This window comes from Phycodurus eques, chromosome 20 (genome assembly GCF_024500275.1).
Source record: "Phycodurus eques isolate BA_2022a chromosome 20, UOR_Pequ_1.1, whole genome shotgun sequence".
Classification (NCBI taxonomy): Eukaryota; Metazoa; Chordata; class Actinopteri; order Syngnathiformes; family Syngnathidae; genus Phycodurus; species Phycodurus eques.
The window spans coordinates 8,159,313-8,181,081 of record NC_084544.1 but is presented as its reverse complement, the minus strand read 5'-3'; the positions used below and the strand labels follow the sequence as shown (position 1 = coordinate 8,181,081).

Below are 21,769 nucleotides of genomic sequence, written 5' to 3'. Positions count from 1 at the left end.
ATATACTGCGAATAATTTTTTTTAAATTATTCTTGAAGAGTTGATTAATTGCAAAATAATTGAACCACATTACGCAAAATGACTTTCTCGTAAACACATTTCTCACATAATATTAAAAAAGATAAGTTCTTGTAAAAATTACTCCTTCCTTTGTGTAAAATGGTGTATGTTTTTTCTTTTTTTTTCTTCTAAAATGGTCTAAATGGCATAAAATGGTATAAAAGGAGTCTGATTGTACCTTCAAGTGTGTGTTGGCTATGCTAGCACAGGTCAAGACAAGGGGACGTTTATTTGATTATCTTCAAAGTTGGCTCTAATTGGATTTTCCAGGTTTATTGTACCCCTGCGGATTTTGACACGGAATAACATGATTACCCTCTCTTTTCACTTGTCCTTTCCCGTCAATCCCCTCCATCCTTTTTTCAGTCCTCTTTGGTCAGTTTGTGCTCTTCCAGACATCTCTGAACGACGTGGTGGAGATCTACGACGGGCCTACTCAGCAGAGCACGCTGCTGTCATCTCTGTCCGGGTCCCACTCCGGTAAGGACTGATGGATGAGTATGCTGATGGATGAAAACGTTGTGGAGGTGAGGGCAGGAGGGGTAGGCGTTGGAAACGAATGAAATGTTATCTCGTTCCAGGAGAGTCGCTGCCACTCAGTTTGGGCAATCAGATCACCATTACGTTTACGACAGTGGGACCGGAAACGGCAAAAGGCTTCCACTTTGTCTACCAAGGTCATCATGTCAAAAAAAACAAAAAAAGCACCCACTCAACAACTTTATAATGTGATTTTATTGTTATTGTTATATTATTGAATCTATCAAAAGTAACGCCTTCCTCCATTTTCCATTCACCAGCCGTGCCACGGACCAGCGCCACACAGTGCAGCTCGGTCCCAGAGCCGCGCTTTGGACACCGCCTGGGCAACGATTTTGCGGTGGGTTCTCTGGTCCAGTTCGAGTGCAACTCTGGCTATGTCCTGCACGGCTCCACTGCCATACACTGCGAGAGTGTGCCTGACAACCTGGCGCAGTGGAATGACAGCCTGCCCACTTGTATTGGTAACTGTGCATCTCCAAAATGCAACATCTTAGTAACTAACAAACTAACTAACTAATAATCAAACTTTATTTTTGTAAGATTATGATCTGCTTTATTATTTTAAATTACAACTTTATTGTATGATTTAAGTTTTTGGGTGAAATTTCAACTTTTCAAATTCCAGTTTGTACAACCCCAATTCCAATGAAGTTGGGTCGTTGTGTTAAACATAAATAAAAACAGAATACAATGATTTGCAAATCATGTTCAACCGATATCTAATTGAATACACTACAAAGACAAGATATTTAGTGTTCAAACTGATAAACTTTATTGTTTTTAGCAAATAATCATAAACTTCGAATTTTATGGCTGCAACACATTCCAGAAAAGCTGGGACAGGTGGCAAAAAAGACTGAGAGGGTTGAGGAATGCTCATCAAACACCTGTTTGGAACATCCCACAGGTGAACAGGCTCATTGGGAACAGGTGGGTGCCATGATCAGGTATAAAAGGAGCTTCCCTGAATTGCTCAAGCAAAGATGGGGCGAGGTTCACCTCTTTGTGAACTAGTACGCGAGAAAATAGTCGAACAGTTTAGGGACAATGTCCCTCAATGTACAATTGCAAGGAATTTAGGGATTTCATCATCTACGGTACATAATATCATCAAAAGGTTCAGAGAATCTGGAGAAATCACTGCATGTAAGTGGCAAGGCCTAATACCAACATTGAATGCCCGTGACCTTCGATCCATCAGGCGGCACTGCATCATAAACCAATATCAATGTGTAAAGGATATCACCACATGGGCTCAGGAACACTTCAGAAAACCAATGTCAGTAAATACAGTTCGCTACATCCGTAAGTGCAACTTGAAACTCGATTATGCAAAGCAAAAGCCATTTATCAACAACACCCAGAAACACTGCCGGCTTCTCTGGGCCCGAGCTCATCTAAGATGGACTGATGCAAAGTGGAAAAGTGTTCTGTGGTCCAACGAGTCCACATTTCAAATAGTTTTTTGAAATTGTGGACGTTGTGTCCTCTGGGCCGAAGAGGAAAAGAACAATCCGGACTGTTATGGACGCAAAGTTCAAAAGCCAGCATCTGTGATGGTGTATGGGGGTGTGTTAGTGCCAATGGCATGGGTAACTTACACATCTGTGAAGCCACCAATAATGCAGAAAGGTACATACAGGTTTTGGAGAAGCATATGCTGCCATCCAAGCAACGTCTTTTTCATGGACGCCCCTGCTTATTTCAGCAAGACTATGCCAAACCACATTCTGCATGTGTTACAACAGCGTGGCTTCGCAGTAAAAGAGTGCAGCTACTAGACTGGCCTGCCTGCAGTCTAGACCAGTCTCCCATTGAAAATGTGTGGCGCATTATGAAGTGACATAACGACAACGGAGACCCCGGACTGTTGAACAGCTGAAGCTGTACATCAAGCAAGAATGGTAATGAATTCCACCTACAAAGCTTCAACAGTTCCCAAACGTTTATTGAATGTTGTTAAAAGAAAAGGTGATTTAACACAGTGGTAAACATGACCATTTCCCAGCTTTTTTGGAACGTGTTGCAGCCATAAAAAAAGTTAAAGATTATTTGCTAAAAACAATACAGTTTATCAGTTTGAACATTAAATATCTTGTCTTTTCTAGTGTATTCAATTTAATATAGGTTGAACATGATTTGCAAATCATGGTATTCTGTTTTTATTTATGTTTAACACAACGTCCCAACTTCATTGGAACTGGGGTTGTAAATGAGTAAATGACGGACAAACTCGGTTTTGAGCTAGTTGTGAACAAACATACAAACAAAGAAACTAGCTAAGTATCGAACTAATTGGAAACAAACAAACAAGCTACCTCAACATTATAGTACTAATGTTAGCTAGCTAAGCTAATGAGGTTATCTACTTGCTCCTGATGTTCAACATTTTTGTTCCAACAGATTTTTAATGATTTTAATAGTACATGAAAAAATGAAATAGCGAGAAAACAGACACACTAGCTATCTATTAAAGCTAAAGATAAATGCAGGATCTGGATAAAGCTATGAGGCTATCTGCATTGTCTGTTGAATCCTTTAAAAACACTCTTTTGTTTGTGGCGCAATGTACTATTAATTATTCTATGTTGTTGTTTGCCTATTAACCAAAACTCTATGCAGTGTTGAAAGTAATGTTAGCCAGCTAAGCTAACAAGGCTAGTTGTGTTCCTGGTTTGTATTGCTTTTGGCATTTGAATGATTGTAACAGAAATCTCCTTTGTTTTCCACCACTCAGTTCCCTGCGGAGGTGTGTTGAGCTCCCGTCACGGGACCATCCTGTCCCCTGGCTACCCGGAACCGTACGACAACAACCAGAACTGTGTGTGGAAGGTGTCGGTCCCTGAAGGCGCTGGAATCCAGGTAACTGACCTCGCATATCATTGACTTAAAAATTGAGCAAGCTGGGACGTCGGGAGAAGATAAGCTTATTATTAGGCAGGATGATGGATGTACGTGGACGGATAGTTAGCAAGCGAGAGAGCATCCCGACATGAGCCGATAGCATCTCACGCTAAAAAGATAATGGCTGCTTGTGCGGTAAGCAGAAGCACTCTCGTGACAATGCAGAGATAACTATTTATTTCACGGGTGACAAACCAGCTCTGATCAAGAGTGAAGAACAGACACGAAATACAATACATTATTCCACAGTTTCTTAATGTTATTTATTCACTGTCTTTTATTTTTGTCTTTTCTTAGTTAAGTGCAAAAAGTATTTTCGATTTTCTACACACAAACTTGAATTTGCATTAAAAAAAAATTCTACTGTGGACCCCTGTTTAGGGATTCACGAAATTCTTTGATATAGAGAGACCCAATAGAAAAAATCTGATTTTTTTGTTTTTGTTTGTTTGTTTTACCCCTTTCACATGCTTTGAACACCATCCGCCCATCCTGCCATTTACATATTCTGTTAAAACACACTTAAACCTATTTAAACACACTTGTTGAAATTTACTATAAAACAGACACATGAAACAACAGAAAATTTAAAATTGCATATTTAAATGCCAAAATGTTAAACCCAACCATATAATTTTGTCTACCTTATGTCTACTAGCTTAATGCTAATGTATAATGTGAAACGCTATAGATGGGCTAACAGAAATGTAACAGCTTCCTTTTTTTTTCTTTATAAAATTACAACTGTATGTAGAAATATGACTTTTCCTATAAACGTGCAACTTTATTCATGTAGAATTGTGACTTCCTCATGAAATAAAAACATATTTCTTTCATAGAATTGTAACTGTATTCATATAAAATTATGCATTTCTGCATAAAATGTTCACAATAACATTTTACACAAACGTGTTACAAACAAAGTATATGCATTTGTCTTGTGAAATTGCAACTGTATTGTCATAAAGTTCCGCATTTTCTCGGAAAAGTATGCCTTTTCTGTAAATGTATCTTCATTCACATAAAATTATGCACTTTCTCATAAAAACTGCAACTTTTCTCATGTAAATGTATGTCTTTTTCTCCTAGAATTACACCCTTTTCTTGCAATATTACAACTGTCCTTTTAAAATTGTGACATTATACACGTGAAATTATGGCTCTGTTTTGACTTGAGACTTATTTGTAGTAGTTTGTTATTCTTGTAAAATGAAAAATAAAAATTAGCCCATTATTACGGTACTTTTGTAAAATGTGTTTCTCATAACCTGAACCTTTGTCTAGGTTCAGGTTGTGAGTTTCGCCACGGAGCACAACTGGGACTCTTTGGATTTCTACGATGGCGCTGACAACCATGCACCGAGATTGGGAAGCTACTCCGGTAAGACACTTGTTTCTTCATGGTAATATTCGCTGAAAGCGGACTTGGTGGGTACAAGAGGAGAAACACAAGTTTAAACATACGACAACGTCGCATATGCCGTTGACCCTGTTGTAGTTGGATTGGCTACAAACAATATACACATTGCCTTTATTGACACCATGAAACAGAATCAGTTATAGTTACTTCTAATGATGTCTAAGTTTTTATTTAGTTAAGAATACTGCAAATGTACAGCTTTTAATGAAATCCTTCCAAAATACTCATTATTTATCATAAAACTCACACCGTTAATTTCGCTGTGTCATCCATTATTCATTGAGGAAGGAAAAAATATCTTTATATATTTATAACGTTCTGTCATGATAATAAATGGAATTTCCTGTGGAATGGGGAAAGGAACAGCAGGGAGGCTAATTAATTCACCTCAATAGCGCCAGCCAATCACATCCATCAGCCCACGAGAACAACAGCACCAACAGCAACAAAAAACAGGGATGCCCTCACATTTAACCGTCAAACTGGCTGAAAAATATCACAGCGCAATATTAACTCGGATGCGAAGAGGTGACATTTTAGCACTGAGTAGCTCATCGAAGGTTAGCATTCCATAACATGAAAGGACATCACGAGGCAGAAACACGGTGAACTGTTACAGCTTGGCGTCAGAAATGTTCTTACTTCTCAACTAGGTCAGGTCAACATTACTGCTATCAAATGAAACATAGGCCTCAAATTAAAAAATTAAAAATTAAAAAAAGTGATACCTTTGCATCTTCTTCCAAAAGAGAGATAGGGGGGAGGGGGAGTCTTTGTTATGTTTGCTGTCATCAGTTTCACCAGGTGTCTCTGTCTTTCTTTCTTTCTTTCTCTATTTCTGGCTTTCAGGCACCACCATCCCACCACTGCTCAACAGCACATCCAACAACCTCTACCTCAGCTTCAGCTCTGACATCAGCGTCTCTGCTGCTGGGTTTCACCTGGAATATACAGGTATCAGCCCATCAGGACCCAGTGGTGACTGCATGAAGGGGCTCAGGTAGCACTGCCCCACCATATAATATTGGATATTGGATTCTCTATAAACTTTGTTGCATGATGCTGGCTGACTCCCAGGTTTGAGACAATTGTTTAAATATTCCAATTTATACAAGCCTTAATCATTAAAGACTTTCAAAGGGCTTCTTCCACAGTTCACAAAAATCAACAACATCCCCTGGTCAAAAACTCAGAGAAAACCAAGAGACTAGTTACACACTAGGTGTGTGAAACGAGGGCTAGACAAGTAAGACACAATCATTCTATTACTGCATGTATGCCTTATTTTCTACATTTTTATGTCATTTTACAGATACAAATGTAAAAGTGTGACTTTCTCTGCGTTCTTTCACAAAATAATAACCTAATTCAGGTAAAAAAATAATAATAATTCTCACAATATTGCACCTTAATTCTCATCTAATAAAACAAAAGGACCTAAAAAGATTTATTTTTTTTGTAAAATTGTAATTTTATGGATGCAAAATTAATAATGTATGCACCTTTTTCCTCAGAGGATGGTGATTTGTTATTGAAAAATTACAAATTTCTTTCTTATAAAATTACGACTTTTTCTTTTTGGAATATTGTGACTCCATGTAAATGAATAATTTTTTTCTCAGAACATTTTATTCGCCTACAACATTATCTGGTAATATTTTTTTCTTCATTCAAACTACGGTTCCTAGCGAAGCAATAGAGGTGGAAGTATAGCCATTACAAAATTAGGCCTTTTTCTCGTAAAATTGTGACTTTATTTGCACAAAATGTCATTTTCAGCTATCGGTTTGGAGTCATGTCCAGAGCCCCAAACTCCAAACTACGGAATAAGACAAGGGGATCGTTTTATGGTTGGCGACGTGGTGCAGTTCTCCTGCGAACAAGGATACTCTCTCCAGGTAAGCCCACACAGACTTTCTCTTTCATTTCTAATCCTTTATCCTCACAAGAGTTCAAATTCATTGTTGTAAAATAACTTTATGCATGGAAAAACGGAGACATCATACTCATAACTCTTCTACTTTATAAGACAATGAGATTTATTGTAGGCAATGGATTAGTGCAGTTCTCCTTGCGAGCAAGGCTATTCTCTTCAGGTGAGACCACACGCTTATTGCTGAAGAAAAAGAGAGCACATTAAAACACTCAGTTATTAAAAAAAAATGTTTAGTGTCTCAGCTCCTTCTCTCTTTTATTAATCCCCTCGGCGGCACAAAGCAAAAGTACTGAAAACAGTGAATCAGAGGGAAACATCACTACACACACACTGCAATCAATAATAAATGTCTCTACCTCATCTCTGTGGGTGGGAGAAATTGTTCTATTGTAATTAATGAGGTTGACTATGCTTTCAACCGTTTTTTTTTTTGTTTTTTTTTAAACATTTTAGGGAAACGCCCACATAACCTGTATGCCAGGACCTGTTCGCAGATGGAACTACCCGGTGCCTCTTTGTCTTGGTAGGTAACACATTATCCTGCTTACCGGCCAGAAAAGACGCCATGTCTTCCATGTGTACTCAAATAAATACCTCACCTCAAATACAGTGCACACCTCCTTTTTGAACACCCATCCATCCATTTTCTAAGCCGCTCATCCTCACAAGGGTCGCGGGAGTGCTGGAGCCTATCCCAGCTATCATCGGGCAGGAGGCGGGGTACACCCTGAACTGTCCATCCATCCATCCATTTTCTGAGCCGCTTCTCCTCACGAGGGTCGCGGGTACCCTGAACTGGTTGCCAGCCAATCGCAGGGCACATATAAATAAACAACCAGTCACACTATCACTATCACACCTACAGGCAATTACAGGCAATTCAATTAACCTACCATGCATGTTTTTGGGATGTGGGAGGAAACCGAAGTGCCCGGAGAAAACCCACGCAGACACGGGGAGAACATGCAAACTCCACACAGGCGGGGCCGGGGATTGAACCCCGGTCCTCAGAACTGTGAGGCAGACGCTCTAACCAGTCGTCCACCGTGCCGCCTTTTTTAACATCTGAAGGAAAAAAAGACGTCAGTTGAAAGCCCTCCCAAACATTTCAGTCATAAAACAAATAATAGGCAACTTTGCCGGAGTGACATTTCATGACAAACGTTTGTTTTTCTCTCATAATTTTTCAACTGGCGGCATAGTGAACGACTGGTTAGCATATCTGCCTCACAGTTCTGATGACCGGGGTTCAAATCCATGGCCCGCCTGTGTTGAGTTTGCATATTCTCTCCGTGCCTGCGTGGGTTTTCTCGGGGTACTCCGGTTTCCTCCCATATCCCCAAAGCATGCGTGGTAGGTTAATTGAAGACTCTAAATTGCCCGTAGGTTTGAATGTGAGTGCGAATGGTTGTTTGTTTATATGTGACCTGCGATTGGCTGGTGACCAGTTCAGGGTGTACCCTGCCTCTCGCTTGAAGATACCTGGGATAGGCCCATGACCCTAGTGAGGATAAGCGGTACAGGAAATGGATGGATGGAGGAATTTTTCAACTTTATTAAAGTATGATGTTTATGTCTTTTCCATGAAATTTGAACTTTCTCCCAGTGATAGTTCAACTTTCTTTTTTCCATATAACTTAATTTATTGAAGATTTTAACATTTTAATTGTTTTTATTTTTTTTTCTTAAAATTTTATGTAAAATATTTTTTTTTTCTTGTGAAATTTGAACCTTAGCCTTATGATGTGACATCATTATTTTTCATCATTATTAAAATTTTAGCCTGTAAGTTGACTGCTCTGTTCACGTAAAATTATACTTGTTTTCTCGTAAAATGTTGATTCTCTTTGCAATATTCTGCTCTTTTGCTACTGTTAACCTGTTAGCATTTTATCAATTCTTATTAGAATTGGTAGTCAATTACAGGCCAAGTTGTAAAAGCCTAGAAAACAAAATTTTAGCATGTTAACATTTCATTAGTTCTCATTCAAACTACGGGTACCTAATTAACACTCATTCATGGCCATTGACAGCTTTTGAAGTCAAATATCCAGGGCAAACAGTGAATGAGTTAAATGGGATTATGTAAAAATCCTTATTGATCTGGCGTTCTTTCTGTACACAGATTGCTATTTTGCTATATGCTAGCACACCAACTGTTAGCATGATAATGTTATATTTTATTTATTTAATTTCTTTTAACCTGTCCTGTTCCCTGCATGACCATGCAGAATGGTGGATCTGTATGCCTTCTGTGCTGGAACAGTTTTGCTGTGCAACAGGGAAGTTTTAAATACCGTTTTTTTTTTTTTTTTTTAATTAAATGCAGCTGGACAGAAAAGGGTTTTAGGGGATAGACAGAGGGACAGAACTGACAAGGGAAATAGGGCTTCGAACGACAGCAGAACAATAGTTTGTGTAGATATTTGACCACAAGTTACAACAGTCAAATTGTGTTCTTATTTGTGGATGGGGCGGGGGACACCCAGGACATGCAACAACTCACCGAAAGGACAGGAAAAGAGAGGACAGGACAGGATGTGGTAAATGAGCAAGGCAGTGCTACTGAAGAGTGGTGCAGTGGGATGCTTTTTATAGTTTTCTAAACACCAGTAAGAACCTAAGAGTTGATATCTTAATACAGTAGAACCTGTGTTATTATTAGCGGTCCCAGCACTAACAATTAAAACCTGTAGCATGTCGATGGAACTTATTAGTGAATGAACACCATATCACATGCATGTTAGTCAACTAGTGTACGGAGTTTCTGAGCCGGCACATTGAGAAAGGGTGGGCCTGGCTCCTTTCCGCCCGCAATGGAGGGCCAAGCCAGCGAGCTCAAGAGAAATGGGAATACCCACCACCCACCCTATTACTATGATTACCAGGTCCCCGACTAGCAACCATTATCCCAGTACCGTGATCAAGTGTGGTGGGGTGTCTTGCATTAAAATTGGGGAGACTGGTGGGGGTGAGACGAGACGGTCATGGAGCAATGATGACCCATTACCGTCCCCCCTTCCCAGGCCAACCAGCTCCCCAAAGGATGTGCGAATGTATGTGGTGCATTAAAAATAAGCGGCGGAAAGGCATGGCGAGGCAGAAAGCAGCCCGGAGTGCTGAAACACTTGGCCGTGTGTCCTCCCCAACCCAACACTGCCCTCCCCCCACAGATGGGTGTATGATGCATTAAAACTGGAGGTCCAGCAGGGCAGAGAAGGGGGACGACCAGACCGGAAACCAGCACAGATGTGCCAGTACCCGGCCCGGACTCCGCCTCATCATGCCTTGTGCCAGGCCCCCAGGGGACCCTGAATGATAATGTTTTATTGATTCTCATTATAAATAGTACTGGACAACAGGGCAAGAAATAATATCCGTAATCCTGAATGCTTTCTGTACTCTGGTTACCATCTTGCTTCATCTTACCTTATCAACCATTAGCATGTTAGCATTGACTCTAGCATAGCACATAAGCACAACATAATGAAGGTTGTTAGCATGCTTGTTGTTAGCGTTGTTAAAATGTCCGTTTCAGCTTTTGAATAATGCAAACAGCAATGGTGGAGCAATGCCCAGCGTGATTAGCTCTCAGTGTGAGTGAATTTTAAAGGCTGTGGTGGGAAATAAGTGCTCTTGGTCAGCGTGATTACCCATGAGCTGCCACTGATGCATCTAAATTGGATGTTTATCTTTGACCTTGCGCTGCAAATTAATTGGATATCGCCCTGCGTCGGTTTTTTTGAGTGAGTGTGACGGGGAATCTATTGAAGACTCCATTTGCATGCAAAAAACAACTCAAAAGGTCCTACGTGTTATTATTTTTTATTTTGTGTTCTTCTTGTGCGTCCCCAGCACAATGTGGTGGGTCCCTGATGGACGTAAGCGGTGTGATCCTCAGCCCCGGTTACCCTGGCAACTACCCCAGCGGATTAGACTGCACTTGGACCGTAAATTTACCTGTCGGCTTTGGTAAGAAACGCTTAAACTCTTTTTTTATTTTTTTCCCCCCGTTTTCCTTTAGCGGTACATTATAGTGTCCCACAGAGCAAAAACTGGGCTTTAAAAACAAGGAAAAAAAGTGAAATTACTCAAATTATGTAATATTTAACTGTTGCACAGTGAACTGCCGATAGTATACGAAAATTTTAGTTGGCAAGAATTAAACAACAAGTAAACATAGCTACCCTTAAAAAAAAACCCACTGAAGTTTCAATAGAATAAGAAAAGACACTTACCTTTAGAACTTCACGTTTTGCAGCGCCATTTCCATAAATGTCCCAAATTGCTCCTGGGAAGGATACTAAACCCACAGATTAGTATTTCGTTCGCATGTTATACCTATTTTTTGGCCACAAGCATTTTGTGCACATATTGTGGACACACTCTAGTCGAACAGCTGCTCACTAGTAATGCTTTCTTCCATTGCTGTCGTTTTTGCACTCTAGTAGTACTACTACATGTTCAATTCAAATAAAATTTAATTTTATTTAAATAGGACTTTTCATACATTAAAATGCATCACAAAGTGCTTTACAGAGATAAAATAAATCAATTAAAATAGCAGGAAATATAAAAGAAACCACCCCTCCCATCACGACATATACTATAAACGCAGACACATCCATGTAATTATTATTATTTTTTTTCCCATGTCATGCCTGGGTCTCTGTAGTGAATCTCATTATGTTTTGTTTGTATTTGCGAAGGCATTCATCTGCAGTTTGTCAACTTTTCCACGGAAGCCATCCACGACTACCTGGAGATCCGCAGCGGTAGCCTAGAGACGGGCTCGGTCATCGATCGCTTCAGCGGTCCGCTCATTCCCAAAGCTCTGTTCAGCACCACCCACCAGACCAGCTTCTTTTTCCACAGCGACTACTCACAGAATAAGCCAGGCTTCCACATCACCTTTCAGGGTAAAATTATACACTGTCTTGTTCACACCGCTGATCAGAGACGAGAAACTCATGGAGGTCACGTATCATAAATCTTCGACAAAAAATGTCTTTATTCCATGTGAATAAAGTCGCAAAGATTTTGTCATTTTATTAGGGAAAAAAAGTCATTGTAGTTCATCATGTTCAATTATGACTATGATTATCATGATAAAATTCTATTCTATTTTATCTCGTTATAGTTACACTTTATTCTTGTAATGACTATTGACTTTTATTGCCATTTGTCGCAAATGTACGATTTTATTTACATTTAAACTTTACCATCATAAAATGAAGACTATTCTCAATGACAACTCTCATAATATTCAGACTTTATGCATGACATTAAAATTACAAAATATCAAAAATAAAATTAAGATTTTTTTTTCCACTTTTATAACTTTTTCTCACAGCAGTTTAAGTTTATGATTGTATGTAATACTCTTACATCCTTAGCAACTTAAAATCAGGACATTTCTGTCACAATATTGTGACTTTATCCTCATATTTAGATTTTAACTAGTCAAAGACAACACAGATGATCAAAACCGCAGCCAACTCAGAAACCTGGTTATTTAATTCATACAATTTATTTCACGATAACTTAATTTCTGGGCGGCTGATGACTAAAATAATGAAGATGTTCATATGGGCCATTGAAAATAAAACAGGTCGTGCCTGCCGGAAATTATGCGCATAATGAACCACGGGGGTGTGGGGGGGACTATTCAATGATGAGTTTTGTTTATTCTCTCTGGCGTAGGAACATATTATTTTTTTTACCAACTTTAAAATTTGCACAAACAGATTCAATTTGTTCAAGCTTCTCATGATTAATGTGCGAGTTATTCTGTCAAAAAATATATATGATTACCAACTCCATAACATGACTTCAGTTTGATGTTCTTGTGCAAACAGGATGGAGTGAAGTAGTCACGCTAATGTGACATTTTAGAATTGGTATTTCTCTCCTGATTTTTTTAGTTGAGATCATAGATTGAAAGGCTACAATTTGACACAATTCAAGCTCTGATACCATCACATGCACCATTTTTTAAAAACTTTTTCTCCATTTTTCAATGGTTTTTGTTTGATTTAAAATAATGACATGACAATATTCTCTCCTTAGAGTTTTTTCATGGATCTTTCTTTATAGTGTGCTAAAATCTGAAAATTTAAAATATCTAAAAATTTTTTGCAAAGTGACACCATCTCTCAATATTCTCAAGGAATTACATGTTATAGTTATTCTTATACCTACACATTTATTTTTTCCCAAAATGTATTCTCGTAACTTTTCTAACAATATTGCAACGTTAATTGTCACTGCCTTTTTTCTTGTAGACTTTTTTTTATGTATCGTAATATTGTGAAGTAATTGTCATAATATTTAGACATTATAGTTAAAATCAAGAATCCTAAAATTTGGGATTTAGTGTAATTTGAATATAAACATCTTTTTTCAGACTTATGCATGTTTATCCTTTTATAGGCCAGCTATTAACATACTTTTTTTTTCTATAATAATTGACTTTCATGATGGAAGAAACCACACCGTTCTACTGTCTTATCATAAGACATTGTATTCGTTTAGTTGACCAAATGTGGTTCCACAAACTAATTGGCATTGGTCCTGTATCTTTTACAGCCTACCAGCTGCAGAGTTGCCCAGACCCCCGACCTTTCCGTAACGGCATCGTGATCGGCACTGACTTCAGTGTGGGGATGACAGTGTCCTTTGAGTGTCTTCCCGGCTACTCCCTGATCGGGGACGCTTCCCTGACGTGTTTGCATGGCGTTAGCCGTAACTGGAACCACCCGCTACCACGATGCGAAGGTAAAGGGGTAAAAAAAAACAAAAACAGGACTTATTAACTAGATAATAAGTGCATAAAACCGTGGCAATAGTAGTGTAATTAATATCCGTTCCATTACAGTTATCTCAATTTTCAGCCCTACCTGTTTTATATGCATAGCGGTTCCCATTCAAAACCTGACAAACGCAATTTTTATTAAAACTGTTTGATATGGAGGAGCGCTGCAATAAAAGTGGAAATAATGGAAAATGCAATTAGGAAAAGCGCGTGTGACCTGTAGCTTTATATATATATAAAAAAGATTTATTAGGAAAGGCACTAAAAGGAGTGTTGTGATACAACTGCAGTTAATTGCAGAGGAAGAATAATATCAGCTAGCTATAATAGTCTTATTTTATTAGGACTTTTATCCAAGTACCGTTCAAGTGGCCATTTTGAGGACTTCTGCTTTTACTGTATGTCCCTTAATGTCGATTATTCCCTGTTGTGATGGTAAAACAATACCAGTAATACAGCTAAACACCAATGGGGAGCTGCAAAATTTGAAATAAATATAAATGTTGATGAGATTGAAGGTAGCGCGTGGCTTAAAAAGTTTAGGAAAGCGTATTACCCAGTGGTCATAACACTAAAATGTCCATAATGTTTGCTATTATCGCCCCTAACAGCTCTTTGTGGTGGAAACATCACCTCACTAAATGGAACTATTTACTCTCCCGGTCACCCTGAGGAATACCCCAACTTCCAGGACTGTGTGTGGAGCGTGAGAGTCCCACCTGGACACGGGATCTACATCAACTTCACAGTGCTGAGCACAGAGCCTATATATGACTACATCACCGTGTGGTAAGTTGCCATTCTGTTGCATGGAATCATCACAGCTATTATGTTTAATATAGGGTTAGGGTTAACCCTTAAGATAAAATTGAAAGTGGTCCGGTTACGATGCATCATAACTAAAGAACTTTAACGCACCTTTTTCTTTGCTGGTCTGTTTGCATCTTAAAGATGACCATAAATGTCAGGCTAAAAACGGACAACCGTAAATTCCCCCAAAATTGTGCATTTTAAATGCAATACAAGGCTACTGTTAAAGTTTGACTGCAACTGCCATAAAATTGACAATAGTTGTGCAACAGAAAACAAGAATAAAATAAATCTCAAAAAAGCTGCAGAGCTTTAAAAAGGACTTCTGTAAATCCTGCAAAAGTTGTGCATCTTAAAGAAAGACTACTGTAAATCTCACAACACAGGGAAAATTAAGACTATCGTACAGCCCATGGAAAATTTGACTACCATTAATCTCACAAAAATTGTGCAACGTAGAACGACTACAATAAATGACACAACAGTGGCACATCTTTAATACAGCTACACGAGAGGTTGACCATGTTGAAGATTATTGTAAATCTTACAAAAGTTGCACAGGTTAAAATAAGACTACCGCACATTCCACAAAAGATGCCCAGCCTAAAGTGAGACTGCCATAAATCTCAGGAAACTTTGCACATCTTATAACAAGACTTGCATAAAATCCACAAATGCTGCGCATTTCAAAACAACTCAACCATAAAACTCCCCCCAGAAAATGTCAAAAGTTAAGGTTTGACTGTGACTACCATAAATTTCACAAAAGTTGTGCAACTAAAACAAGCTAGCGCCACAGCTTTAAATAACACTACTGTAAAACCGACGAAAAGCTCTACAGTGTATGATGAGACTACTGTAAATCCCATAATAAAACAGGACTACCCTAAACTGTGAATCCTTAAATCACTTTTTCTGACTTTTAGAACTTTAAACCAGATTGTAAACAAGACAAAAGTTGTGCAGGTTTTAACAAGACTACCCTAAATCTCATGAAAGGAGCTGAACTGAAAATTCACTTTTTTAGTTTGTTTTTTTTCCCCCCCAAGGACGTCCACTTTAATGCCTTTCTGTGACTTTTCCAGTTTCTCTATATCTCTGCTCCAATGTGCTGATGACACTCTAAGCTCAGTGGCCACTTTTCCCTTTTAAAAAAAAAATTCACAATAGCTCCTTGTTAAAGAACAGCAATTTGTGCAAAACGTACTCAAACACTGAACAGTTGGACATGTGCATTCACAAGTTCAAAGAAGGTAAAGATAAAGGTTCGTGAATCTTAGCTTCATCCTGAAATTTCACCCCAAAGCCCATTATCTAAAATTTTTTGTGAGTAGTGTACATCCCAAATTGAAAAATTGTAAAATCTATCACTAAAAATGTTTGACTTCTGTTCTGCGTTGCCTTGCAATTAGCTAGTCCATGTTCCCGGGAGTGTTTGGCTTCATGAAAATTGCATTTGTGTGAATGAATTGCTGAAATCACACACAGAGAAACACATTGACACTTGCATCATCACGCCCGCTGCCATAAAACCGCCTCTTGGCGGGGAGTGCCGTTTGCGTGGCGGGAGTGCCATTTTTACAGCAAACCTCCTCGGATCTGAAGCCAGATGCTGGCTGTCGAGTTTGACTGCTAATTGGTCTCAAACCGGAAGCGATCATACAGTATATGCCGAATCCTCCCTTCACGGTATGCATCACAGTTTAAAAGCCACAACGGAGGCCGGCTGAGAGAACTCCTAATGTGGATCACTGGGAAAGGGATGGTGTGTTCCCCCCACCCCGCTTGTCACTTGTAATTAGCCTGATCCGGAGTCGCTCAAACAACAGAGGAAGGGGGATGTCATGATGATGCTTTTTAATCACGGACAGTTGGTAAATTCCACCTCTGCAGCCCGACGGGAGGTGCTCGTTGTGTTACGCAACGGGCCTGGCGGTTAACAGATTACTTCCTGTCTGGTAGTTGTGCTGACTGAGGTTACGGTGGGAAATAATCTCCCTAGACACCAATGACATTTTACGCTCAGGAGTTCTCCCGAAATGGCTCTTTTAAACCAAAATGGATGATTCATTAAATTTCACGCATGGGTCCTTGAGTCTTTTTCAGGCGTCCCATGTCCACCAAATTTCATGTTGATTAGTCAAATGTGTTTCATGGGCTATTTTTTTTTAAACTTTTTTTTTTAATTTTCAATTGTCAAACTTTGACTGCATTGGCAAAAAGGCTTGGCAATGCTGCGTCACCCATCTTTTCACGATACCTGCTTCCAATTGAAAGTCATTCTAGCTAGTCTTGCTAGCGTCAGACCATAGCATTATCATTTTGAGCTAATAACAGCATACCATTATTTGACAGTTGATACGTTTACCTTGAAGCAGATAATTTTTTGACAGATCAAACTATGCTTCTAAATTAGACATTTGACTATAAAGTTAACAATGAATTAATGAGTCTGCTACCTAGCAAGCTTTAAGATAGCGCCCTGTTTAATATTACAAATTGAAAGCAATAGACCTGTACATCCAGGAGCATATAGTTAGCCTTATTAGCTCAGCTAGCCAAGGTTCTTTGAGCCGTAATAGTAACTAGGAATTCCTAATATTTTACAGATAATAAAAAAAAAATAGATTTATCTACAGCCTGCATTTATCTCTCTAGTTGAGCAAAAGAATGAAAAACATCTTTTAACCTCGCAGAATAACATGATCACATTTTCCAAGAAAAGTCTCTTTGCAGTGAACAAAAAATGAGTTACCATGTATTACAAGATCAAAAGTGTAGAAAAATGTTCTACTTTGAAACATAATGATATTTGTGTAGTTGTTGCATGAGGAAAAAGCCCCAAGCCAAAAATCCACAACGGTCTTTGGCATGTCATTCTTTTAAACTAACGACACCTTAATGAGCTCCAATGTCCCCACGACGCTGGCGACAGAGCCAATTCTATTTGAACCCTCGTGTCATCAAGAGACATAAAAAATATGCTTGCTTCCAAGCGAGTTTGTATTTGGTGTTTAGCTACTGCCAATGATAGATTTTGAGCAAACAAACCTTCCAAGGTTATTTTACGTAGTAGGAAAATAACAGTAAAATGTCCATGGACCTTGTCTTTACGTATGTTCTTTGGCGACATCCTCACAAGGGTACTTTGTCCTGATCTTTAGCGGAGTGCTTCCAGCTTTTGTCTCGTAAATATTATCCAACCTCTTCTACTATCTTTTCTCGCCCATTTCCTGACAACAAATGACCACTTAATGAGGGCAATAACTGCATGTCCTCTCCCCCAACATTCAGGGAAGACTTTGCAAACCAAGTTGAAGCTGAGTTTTCTGTATTGTTTACTGCAGGGATGGCCCAGACCAGTCGTCTCCTCAGATCGGCCAATTCAGCGGCAACACGGCTCTGGAGTCGGTCTACTCCACCTCCAACATCATCCTCGTCAAATTCCACTCTGACTTCTCCGGAGCTGGGTTCTTTGTTTTGAGCTACCACGGTAAGCGATGATGTCGTTAGTTGATTACTTTGATGTTTTCCTGTTGTTGATGTTGTGGATTATTCAGTTTCATCCTTGTTAGTTTACCTGAAGATGTGCCTCTTGTAGGAAGAGAGGGTTGAAGCATGGCTCTAAAAAGAACAATTTAAAGTTAGGGTAGATCGAAACTTAGCCAGGTCTGAATCACTTGTGCCATCTGCTAGTTGTTAACAAGTAGTGAAATGCACTTTTTTCATAACTGCAGAGCCTATTTATGACAGCAAACTTTGCCTCTTTTCCTCCATATACCGGTATTTTTCTCATATCCTTGACTGCCCGTTAAGGCAGAAAACTAAAATAAAACTGGGCTACATTTACTTGCACTGTCTTATGGCTGTTCCCAGTTGTGAAATGAGTTTTTGCCCCTTAAACTACAAATTTCTCCCAAACTAATTCTGCTTCCCTTTCTGCATATATACTTCTAATATCATTTACAGCCCGTTTAGGAAGACAACTAGCTGGAACGGAATTGTGTTCACTGTACCTTATTCTGATTGTTTTCAAGTCAAATACATGTTTTCCCTTCATTCCACAAAGAAACTGCATCTCACTCTCTACAAATGTACAAGTATGCCACCATTATAAAGGAGACTGTGGACCAGCATCGACCATTACAGCCACGTGAACACCTACACATAACCAAATCCACCAACAGGATACTCGATACTTGTTTTGAGTGATCACCAGTGATGATGACTCTAACAAGTGCAATTTGTCCAAAATAATTCACTGTAACGGAGTAACTGTTGTGCTTTACTACATACATTTGGTAACTTGTGCCTTCCTTGGGCTGTTTCCAAGTACATTTAAAATGTTCTTCTTGTTCTGCATATCTAAGTATTTGACTTCCCATTTAGGCAGAAAACTATTTTAGAATTACTTGTGCCTTCCTCTGGTTTTCCCAAGTAGAGAAATCCTGTTTTTCCTTACATGCAAAAAGTTACCCAAACACACTCCCTGTTGTTCTCTGCATATAAATTTGTTATAGCTTTGACTGCCCATTAGCAAAAAACTAGTTGCGCCTGAGTTACATCCACTTTATTCATTATGTTATATTTTGTCCAGGTCAACTCACCTTTCCCCCCCCAATTCAAAGTGTTTCCTCAAACAAACATCGCCATGCCCTCTGCAAGTCTATTTGTAATATCATTGACTGCCTGTTTAGGCAGCACACTACTTACTGTAGGCCGGAATTACTAGTGCCTTTTTTGGCTGTTGCCAAGAAAATTTTTACCCTAGGTTCAAAATGTTACCAAAACCTTGCTTGACTCTCTGCATATCTACTTATGTCATCGACTTCCCGTTTAAGCAGAAAACTAGTTGGTCCCCAACGTCTGGCTGATACCAAGTTTTTACAGTGAATTTAGTTTTTCCTTACATTTGAAAAGCTCACCCAAACATTGCCTGCGTCCCCGTGTATCTACTTGTAATATCCTTGACTGCCCGTTTAGGCAGAAAGCTCGGCCATGAGAGGGCACAATTAACAATTAAGATACTGTCAACAAGTGGTGGTTTTCTTGCTCGAGGACCACATTCAACACAATTTGAAACTAAAAGTTTCTTGTGGCATTCCATTTATCTCTGAGATAGATATGATGCTGCTTTTCCTTCCTCCGCAAAAGTTGCCTTTTGGGGCGTAATTTTTAATTAAACACTAATTTCTTGTGACGTTACTGACTCTGTTTATCATTCACAGCACAGTTTTTCACACACTGGCGCGTGGGCATACACACACACTCACGCATGCACACACACTTACACAAACACACAGAGATGCAGGTACACACACACACACATTCATACATATACTACACATGATAATCTCCCGTCCTCTCCTTGCAGTTGTATCATTTGTGTCTTTCCAGAGTTTTCTGTTCATCGCTCCTCCATGCAAGTGTATTTTATAGTTTTTACACTTTTTCACACAGATGTCAGGCTCTTAATGAAACGTGCTGGCAGGTTATAGCTGTCGAAAACAAGATCAGTCCCATATGGTGGAGCGTTTTGAGGTTTTTCTTTGAGCTCATTGGTGGATATATACTGTGCCTTGCAGTTGGATAAAAACTAGGACACTGCTTGTTAGTGTTAATGTGCAAGAGGTGAAGGTGCACTTAATAGTCATACATACTTCAGATTGTACAGGTGTACCAAATGGTTTGACCAGTGAGTGACTGAAATTTCTTTTTTCTCTTCAAAATGTGCTCAATAGCAACTTTCAGAATTTTTTCAGGATTCAGCCCCCAAAGCCATTTTGACTTAACTGCATTCAATTCAAAGGTTGGAATAAGCCATGCCAGAAAAGATACAAGAAGCCTGCCATTTTTGTTTTAAATTATCATTTTGGGGTAATTTTTTCATCTTCATTTCCAAGGATTCTTGAAAGCGTAAGTTGTCCAACAAATGTTGTCAACTGCCACCAAATTTAAGCCCTGAAAGCCAGGTTCACTCAGTAACATGAAAGTTAATGGCCATGTCTATAAATAGTAGACCGACAAAAAAGAATCAAGAGCCTATGCCTGAAAAGACACAGGAAGTCTGCCATTTGATTTGGTCATTTCCAGGGATCCTTCAAAAAAAAAAAAACTTGACCGAGAAATTTTGCTTTGCTTTATTTATTTATGTATTTGTTTGTTTGTTTGTTTGTTTTTATCATAAGTCGGCCTACAACCTCGATCCACCTCATGTCTCAAGAACCCATACTCAAAAAGACATTGGAACGAATCCATTTTGGCTTGAAGCTGCCATTTTAGAGTCATATTGGCATTGTCCAGGGGTCCTTCAAAGATGATCTTAACCGTGAGATTTTGTCAGACTTCAACCAAATTTGATCCCTCGAAGGTAGTTTCACTTAGCTGCATAAAATTTAATAACCATATCTGCAGTATCATGAGAAGGCACAGAAAGAATAAGCAAGGTCCCATACCCGAAAAAATACTGAAAGGCTGCCATTTTGTTTTGAAGCAGCCATTTTAGAGCCTTGTCGGCCATTACCCTGGGTCCTTCAAAAACTAAAATGACCGACATTTTGTCTTACTGCTACCAAATTTGAACCACGTAAACAAGACAAATGGGCCACCCTAAATTGCGAAACCTTTGCGTGTGGGTAGAGCATGGCGGCAAACTTTGATGACTTGCCATAGAACGCTAAACTTAACTCCACAAGGTCAGCGCTTGACAAAGAAGCGTAGATGAAAATGTTTTTGGAGGTTAGTGAGCTCTATGGCTGTTTTTAGGGATCTCATGCACACACATAAATAGTGCATAGATAAATCTGCATGCTTTTTATATGCACGAGGGCAGCAGATACTTATTGGCAGGTCTCATTTTCATCGTCAATTTCATCCTAACTTACAGCGCTCTCTGTATTTTCTCCCTCTCCCGCTCGCTCGTTGAGTTACTAAGTGATCTATGGTCAGGCAGTCATATCGATTACATTCCCTCAGCCTGGTGGCTCTTGCCTTTTATGATTCAAGACAGGCAGTGTATTTGTGTGGCCACTCATGCTTCTTTGCTGACCTAACCACACGCACATAAGGAGTTCAATCGGAAGGTTAAGTAAAGCATAAAGCAAAATAAATGGTGCGTTTGAGCTGTACGGTGCCTTCTACATTCATACGTTTTCCTTTTTGCTCCCCTTTCCGTTGGTGTGTGTCATCCATCTTGCAGCCTACCAATTAAGGGTCTGCCAGCCCCCTGCGGAGGTGCCCAACGCTGACATGCTGATGGAGGACGGCGAGTTGGAGATAGGTG

General features: G+C 39.3%; 1 protein-coding gene across 1 annotated transcript in view; it reads left to right on the top strand.

Moving 5' to 3' along the window:
- csmd3b (CUB and Sushi multiple domains 3b) overlaps positions 1 to 21,769 on the top strand; it is a 315,636-nt gene that overhangs the window by 251,101 nt on the left and 42,766 nt on the right. Inside the window, exons 34-47 of the mRNA XM_061664276.1 lie at positions 427 to 540; positions 642 to 737; positions 861 to 1,064; positions 3,341 to 3,465; positions 4,792 to 4,888; positions 5,777 to 5,881; positions 6,707 to 6,825; positions 7,317 to 7,386; positions 10,719 to 10,835; positions 11,573 to 11,782; positions 13,452 to 13,640; positions 14,289 to 14,466; positions 17,835 to 17,980; positions 21,686 to 21,766. Of these exons, the coding sequence (XP_061520260.1) occupies positions 427 to 540; positions 642 to 737; positions 861 to 1,064; positions 3,341 to 3,465; positions 4,792 to 4,888; positions 5,777 to 5,881; positions 6,707 to 6,825; positions 7,317 to 7,386; positions 10,719 to 10,835; positions 11,573 to 11,782; positions 13,452 to 13,640; positions 14,289 to 14,466; positions 17,835 to 17,980; positions 21,686 to 21,766 (1,851 nt within the window). The remainder of the gene's footprint in view (positions 1 to 426; positions 541 to 641; positions 738 to 860; positions 1,065 to 3,340; positions 3,466 to 4,791; positions 4,889 to 5,776; positions 5,882 to 6,706; positions 6,826 to 7,316; positions 7,387 to 10,718; positions 10,836 to 11,572; positions 11,783 to 13,451; positions 13,641 to 14,288; positions 14,467 to 17,834; positions 17,981 to 21,685; positions 21,767 to 21,769) is intronic.